This window comes from Dipteris shenzhenensis, chromosome 28, assembly GCF_047967505.1.
Source record: "Dipteris shenzhenensis isolate YYH24624 ecotype China chromosome 28, Dip_SZ_1.0, whole genome shotgun sequence".
NCBI classification, from domain to species: Eukaryota; Viridiplantae; Streptophyta; class Polypodiopsida; order Gleicheniales; family Dipteridaceae; genus Dipteris; species Dipteris shenzhenensis.
In genome coordinates this window covers 29,292,075-29,300,027 of record NC_141623.1, presented here as the reverse complement: position 1 = coordinate 29,300,027, position 7,953 = coordinate 29,292,075, and the positions used below count along the sequence as shown (strand labels likewise).

At 44.6% G+C, this 7,953-nt stretch overlaps 1 protein-coding gene across 1 annotated transcript; it reads left to right on the top strand.

Annotated features, from left to right (window-relative positions):
• Window positions 1–835: 835 nt before the first annotated feature.
• LOC147883428 (pentatricopeptide repeat-containing protein At5g27110-like) lies at window positions 836–4,215 on the top strand. Its single transcript, XM_087399916.1, has 2 exons — window positions 836–1,138; window positions 1,314–4,215. Exon 2 carries the CDS (start codon window positions 1,759–1,761, stop codon window positions 3,928–3,930), a length of 2,172 nt encoding a protein of 723 aa, XP_087256042.1. The 5' UTR covers window positions 836–1,138; window positions 1,314–1,758; the 3' UTR covers window positions 3,931–4,215.
• The last annotated feature ends 3,738 nt before the right edge of the window (window positions 4,216–7,953 follow it).

Sequence of the window (7,953 nt, the reverse complement as noted above, 5' to 3'; positions counted from 1 at the left end):
GCATCCTCCACTAACCGAGGACCCTTGACGCAAGAGAGTAACAATAAATAAGGCGAGGGAAAGAGTTCTCCATGAGATGTGTGATGGGTGTAAGAGGGCCTCTCCACGTCTCGCTGAGGCTAGGGACGTTGCCCATTCAGCATTTTCTCGTTTAAAGGGAAGCACGTCCCCGCATCTCTGGATTGTGCACCTGTAACTTGCTTTGCAGATCCCCAGCACTTCATCTTGGCAGTTTTAGAAAATGATGCTCCCTTTTAGCGGTGGAATGCTGGGCTGGAATCTACTGTGGTAAAATGGGTCATATGGTTAAAGACTACTATAAAAAGCAGAATGACATCATGACTGAAAAATTACAACAAGGCAACTATGCATCCTCTAGTTCAAAAGATCAAAATAAACATTTTCCCTCAAAAAAACCCTTTTTCGCATAGCCAAGATATTTAAGAGCTCATTATACCCTTCGACCAAAATAGTTTCGTACAGTGGGGAGTGTTTGGACTCAAGTGGCACAAACCAATTTAACTGTAATGTTGTCACCTTACAAAGACCATTTTTGCATTGAATTACTTTTGTCCGTTTGAAAAGTAGAAATCTGCAGTACGTAAAGAAACCTGTCGATGTAACTGGCTGAGGGATTTATAAGATGGCTGATGCTTATTGTCGAATGGAAACCAAGAAATCTCTCTCTCTCTCTCTCTCTCCGGGCCATCTAATGTGGTCACGTAACGTGACAGGGCAAAAGAGCTCACAAAGACTACGGTAGATTCCTCTCAACCACTTCTGTTTTCGTGACGGAGAAGGCGGCGGATCAGGGGATGTACCTCACACTGTCGAGCGTTGCTATGATTGAGCCACTGCAGTAGACAATCCTGATGAACATACTTGATGCTTCCGCTGCAGGCACAGGGGTAATAGAGGGGCGAAGCCTTCTCACTTGGGGTGCGACAAATCCGACAAACATCTTCCTCCTCGTCAGCGTCGTCGGTACGGGGAGCAGCCTCCACCAGGCTGCGGGCAGGAGGGGAGAAGGTATCGTGAGATCCTTTGGCTAAGATCTCGGAGGGGGGAGGCAGAGCCATGGGGAATGTGCCAGGGCAAATTGGAGTGTTGGAATGAGACGATGTTCTGAGATGCTAAGGTAAGTCTGCGATTCTTCAGAGGCTCAAAAAACAACGTTTGTAGAAGGGAGTCATATACACATGAGATGTCGGTCAAAACAGATGTCGGTATTCAACTCACCGCCTATGCTCTTCTTGAATGGTTTGCAAGCCTTCTTGAATTAATTTTTGAACTGAAGTAATTTTTGCTGGCAGTTTTAGAAAAATGAAGGCCCATCTCGGCAGTTTTAGAAAATGATGCTCCATTTTACCAGTTCAACCAGTCCAGCGGTGGAATGCTGAGCTGGAATCTGGAAAATCCAGGCAGCCAGGGCAGCAGTCTACTGCCAGGAAAGTGGCATCGCTGAGCATTTTAGCAGCACGGGGTTGCAAAAGGATCATGCTTGTAGGGCTCCCCAAGCACCACTGGCTGGAGCAGGGAGGCTCCTCACACGGCAAAGCTGACTCTCAAAACAAAACAAAAGTAACAATACTGCACAGTGCAATGCACTTCTAGGCGTGAAGGAGGTCTTTGATAGACTTGGATGAGTAGGATGCATTGGACTTTCGTAAACAAGTGCCAAAAAATTGCGCAGAAAGATGTGGAGCTCCGACGATTTCATGGGTCTCGGCACAGCCTTTTGCCCCGCCAAGTGCACCCATGATCCAAATCTCCTTTACCATCCTCAGAAAGGTGCCTTTCCTTTCTCCACGATTGTTTGACACTTGTGGAGCTGCGAAGCATAGATTATCCTCTATTGCCGGCACCCATCACATGGATTTGCCTTCGTGGAACTTTTACATAAGAGAGTATGCTCGGCAGGGCCAGTGCCAAGCTGGGCTTGAAGTTTTTGACCAGATGCTTCTGCAAGGAACGATCCCAAACAAAGCAACATATGTCTGCGTTTTGTCTGCCTACAACTGTCACACAGAACTGCCTCAAGGCAAGCAGATGCACGCTCGCATCGTAGACAGGGCCCTGGATTCCGATGTTGTGGTTGGGACTGCCCTTGTCCATATGTACGGAAGATGTGGCTCTATTGTGGAAGCACAAAGGGCATTCGACGGTTTACCTGAGCGAAACGTAATTTCGTGGACCGTGATGATTGCAGCATACGCTCAGCAAAGCAGAACCAGGGAAACCTTTCAACTCTTTAGTCAAATGCGGCAGGAGGGAATAATTCCCAACAAGGTCACCTTTGTAAGCCTTCTTGCTGCATGTGCCAGAGATGTAGCCCTATTTGAAGGCAAGCAAATACATGCCTGCATCTTGCATAGTGGACTGGATGTAGACATTGTGGTCAGTACAGCTCTTGTCAACATGTATGGCAAATCTGGCTGCCCAAAGGATGCTACGAGGGTCTTTGATAAAATGTCTGTGCGGAATGTGGTCTCTTGGACTGCCATGATTGCAGTCTATGCCGAGGATGGCCAGGGCGAAAATGCCCTATACCTCTCTAAACAGATGGTTCAGGAGGGGGTGACACCTAATAAGGTTACCTTGATCACGATTCTTACTGCATCTGCGAACCAGGCCTCCCTAGCTGAAGGCAAACGGATGCATGCCTGCATGTCGGGGAGTGAATTCGAGTCTGACATCATTGTGGGAACTGCACTGGTCAGTATGTATGGAAAGTTTGGCAGCCTGGACGATGCTCGGAACTTATTTGACAAAATGCCTTACAAGAGTGTGGTTTGCTGGAATGCCTTAATTGGGTCCTATATAGGTCATGGAAAGTGTCAAGAAGCCCTCCAGCTCTTCAGCCAAATGCAGTGTGAAGGAATTATGCCAACTAGTGCAACGTTTATGAGCCTCCTGGGTGCGTGTGCAAGCCATGCAGCTCTAGCTGAGGGTGAGCAGATGCATGCCCGCATCCTCGGTGCCAAGTTTGAATTAGATGGTGGTGTTGAGAATGCTCTAGTCAGCATGTATGGCAAATGCAGAAGTCTGAAGGGTGCTATGAGGGTATTCGATGGTATGTTGGAGCAGAATGTAGTCTCGTGGAATGCTATGATTGCAGTATATGCAGAACACAAGCAAGATAAAAAGGCCCTGCAACTGTTTGACAGAATGCAGCATGAAGGAATTGTGCCAGACAAGGCCACCTTTATCAGCATTCTTGATGCCTGTACTAGCTGGGCAGCCCTAGATGCAGGCCAACACATACATGCCTGCATAGTCAATAGAGGACTTGAGTCTGATACTGTTCTGGGGACTTCCCTTGTTAACATGTATGGAAAATGTGGCAGTCTTAAGGAAGCTTGGGAGGTGTTTGTTAAAATGCGGCAGCGCAATGTTATCTTATGGACTACCCTAATTGCAGCGTATGCTCAACATGGACAGGGCTCGGAAGCCCTGCAACTCCTCCACCAGATGCAGCATGAAGGAGTAAAACCAAATGAGGTCACCTTTGTTTGTATTCTTGTTGCGTGCAGCCATGCTGGTTTGGTCAACGAGGGTTTGCAATGCTTTGATTCTATGGTACGTGAATATGGGATTGCACCCACTGTTGATCATAATGTTTGCATGATTGACCTACTGGGGAGGTCTGGACAGATGGATGAGGCAGAGTCCTTGCTTAAAGTCGTGCCATTTCAAGCTATGATAGTTGCAGTTGTTGCCTTTCTTGGTGCCTGTAGATATCAGGTGGATGTGGTGCGAGGAGAAGATGCTGCAAAGCTTGTGCTTGTCCTAGATCCTGAAAATACTGCACCTTATGTTTTGCTATCAAACGTGTATGCTGCAGCTGGAAGCAGGATGATGGAGGCAAAGTGCAATGTCAAAGAGAAACCCGCAAGGTCTTTGATGGCTGAGTCAGGCGCAAGGTTGTGATTTCCCGGATAGGAGGTCATCCCATTTGTGCACCAATCAATGAGCTCGTCCATCCAGGGTTTATAGACCACACACATCTGCACAGGCTATCCTTTCCCACCACAATCACTGGTGCTTCCCAAGGAATATCACTAGAACAAATATGTCTAGATATTTCCAATCAGGACACAATTGCTTGGCAGTTTCATCTTTTGCGAATAAACTCAGCCTATACAATTGTTGAAAAACAAGCTCAGCTGGTCTACCTTACCACGCTACGCTGTGGAGGTAAACCATAAAGCAATACACATGGAAAGACATTTGATAATTCAATTAATAGCTCTTATTGAAGTCAAAACTACACAAAATCCATTGAGGACTCACCTGTTATGTTCCAGGAATACATTGACGAATTCTTAGCAATCTTCCTGGATGATCTTTAAATCCACAGAATGAAGTTCACACTTGGAATGCCTAGAGAAGGTATTCCATACACGTTGGGAGTTTTGAATCTCCCTTAATCCATACAAGTGCGTGTTTTGTGTGTTCTCAGGAGTCTTATAGGGGCACACTATTTCAGGGAACGCATCGTGATAGAAAAGTCAAAGATTACTGCCATTCAGAAAATGAAGGAACAAAGCGCCATCAAGCAGTTTTGACACTATCTGTTGGACAACTCATTCATCTTCTTTGTGGATCACCAAGCCTTGCTATATCTGATCAACAAAACAATCATGAAACCAAGGTTGATAAGATTGTTGTTGTTGCACGAATCCAATTTCCAGATCATTCACGAACTTGGATTGTTTCACTATAGCGTCAACTATTCGTCTCACATCGGAAGATGAGAAATTCAAAGAAGGAATCATGATTGCTCCTTATGTCGATGTACAAGGACAAGTGCGAAGAAATCATGCAGAATCTCCCCACAATCGTATCCCCCAAAAAACGCGTCTACTTACGAATGGCGAAGGGTAACCCGCAAATCTTGGAAATACACGTTGATCTCTGGCCATCTGTATAGAAAAGGGGGGATATGATCCTCCGAGGAGTGGCAAGAGGTTGCTTTTCCATCGATGCCACAAGAAGAAAAATTCTAAGTGTACCATATGGGAAGATGTCGCAAAACACTCCAAGAGGTGCTATGCATGCCAATGGGTGGGGAGGTTGCGACCACACACTCCACACATGGCATTCAAGGCCATGACAAAGCATGCTCCATACCATCTGGCATATTAAGCAAAGAGCATTCAAAGAAGGCAAGCTTGTGCTATTTACACAATGCTCCGCTAGGATCAAGGAAGCAACACCTTCTTTGCATATGCATCGGATAGTAACAAATCAAAAAGAGTTTTGATAAGGGGCCATCACTTTGGAAGACCTAGAAAGAAACGAATTGCCAAATGAATCAATGTAATGAAGTTCGATGGAGTTTTGACCACCAGCACAATTCATCACAATAGCCACAATCAGCCACCACTAGATGGGCACAAGTTTCCAAGGGGTAGTTACTCATTAAATTAGGATTAAGGCCACAAATAAGCATAATCATGCATATGAGGAAGCATCAAATCAGGCCATGGATTCCCAAAAGCAAGAAGCATTAAATGGCCACAACCCCATGTAACAAGTGAATCTCATGAGGACGACATCATGATTAAAAAGGGTAGTGAGTTGGGAGTTAACAAGCAGACATGGAAGGGAACCCTACACTTTGCACTACTCTTGGGTCCTCTTTTTCTCATTGAAATGCCTTCAACACACAAAGAGCTCTTGCCTCTACCATGCCCAAGCTTATTATCTCACAAATCTTACATTGACCCACCCCCTAGCAACAAGCGTGAATGGCAAACATCCCTTCCAAGCTGCCACTAGAGAAAAAAGAAGCACCAATGCTGAAGTAGGCGAGGTCGAAAATCCAAAGAAAATTAACATCTAACCACCATTGAATGAAGCTTGTTGTTATGCTGAGTGAAAGGGAAATGAAGATCAACAAGGCAAAAGTACTGTCGCTTGAGGATGATGACTCACAAGAGCAAATGGATGCAAAATGTCATAAACCCTTCCTAGACAGAGCCTAGTTGCAAGGCCAAGATTATGTGAAGGATCTAAAAGGAAGCAACCTTTTTAGCTTCCTATCCATCTATGCAAGGTGAAGGATTTGAAAGGAAGCAATTTTTAAAGCTCCCCATCCATCTAAAAGACCCTGGACACCTACATGTCTATACAACTATTGGGGGTGCTCGTCATTGTGGACTTTTCCAATGAAAATTTGTATGCCCTATGAAACCAACAGGTAGAATCTTCCACACAAAATTCACCACTTAATCAATTGGAGAAGAAGAACACAAATTACACCATGAAAGCGATAGCAGACTGGGTACAATCTCCCCCCCCTAGATGAGTGGCTCCACTTCCTCATCTAGAGTATTTATGATATTTCATAAAAAGCACAAGGAGCCAAAATTATCCCTCTCTTCCAAAATAAGGGATTTGCATTACATAGACTCTTTGGATGGCCATAAAAGATGCACTATGCGACACCTCGATCGGTACCCTGACTATGCTTATGAACTCCAATCAGTGCATTCCCCTGGAAAGGTCTCAAGATTACTTCAAGTTCCTAGGCATAACTTGTATGAGGCAAGATTTAGAGTCTATGCATGGGTTGATGATGGTAATGGACTATTCTCATTGGCTGCATGTTGGAAGCAACACTGCACTAGCCCAATCAGTGATGAAATAAAGAAACTTGTATAATCATTTTGGGAGGCCGAGATGTGTGTTTCCCCCAACAAGAAGGACGTGTGCCGAGAAAGAGTTGGCATAAATATTTACATCAATCACCCAGTGCATCTTCTCGAGGAGCCTCAGGTACTGCCCTACTAAAGTGCATGATTGATAGTGCCTACTCTGCAACTTACCACTGACATGACAGTTACAATATGATATGTCGATTTCCACTATCATATGCTATTAACCGAAATCATGGATGGTTTCCTCTCACCTTTAGTCGATGTCATATGATAGTTATAATTGTCATATTCTAATTAGCACTCTCTTCTACCAATGTCATAGGCTTCTTGGCACATACAATGCTTTCTACCATAATCAACACTTTCCAGCACCTGCAATGCTTGTTAACACTATAAGTCTTGGCTAGAGCTTGCAATTAGCACTCTCATCTCACAACAAACACTTGCATATGCTAGCACTGGCACTTCTAGTTAGCACTTGCAATACTTATTAGCACTTGAAATGCTTCTTAGCACTTTCATCTACCACTGCCAGATGCCAGTTAGCACATGCAATGCTTGTAATTGTAGGTGCTTGTTAGCACATGCAATAACATGCATGTGCTCACAAGAATTGCATGTCCTTGTTAGCATGTTTTAGCAAGAAATGTTTGTGCATGTTAGCACATGCCATTATTGCCAGCGCCTGCACTCCTTGCTAGCACCATGATTGTTAGCACCTCCACTCCTTGTTAGCAGTTGCAATGCTTATTAGTAGTCTCATCTACCACTGCCATAAGCTAGTTAGCATGAGCCTCAAATTAAACAAAAAGAGATTACATAAATGTAATAAAACTCAGCAATTGCTAAGAGCCTTAGAGACCAAAACATTACATCCAGTGAGCCAAAAGATTGTTGAAAGCCTTAGAGGGGAAAAGATTACATCCAGCCACTGCTGAGATCCTTGTCTGAGCAAGAGGGAATTTGTACAACTCATTTTTTTGCCAGTCTAGCTTGTTGCATTAAAAATTTTTAGGGAGCCAAAGGAGGATATGATGGAGAGGCCAAAGACCATGCACATTGCCAGGACTCAGATTATGCCCCCCCCCCCCAACAAGTCAAAAGTACTATGATCAAAAATATTGAGGCTTTTGTCAACATCTAGGGGGAACCCATACAACATAGCCATAAAGAGGCCCTCTATGAGCATGTCATCTAAGGTGGTGACATGCAGAGGTGCGGGGAATCGACTGTGGGAATGAAGGGTCTCCACTCGGGGGGTCCACTAATAAGAAACCCTATGTATCAC

Coding starts and splice junctions, on each gene's coding strand:
- LOC147883428 (XM_087399916.1), top strand. CDS start 1,759: ATGATCCAAATCTCCTTTACCATCCTCAGAAAGGTGCCTTTCCTTTCT.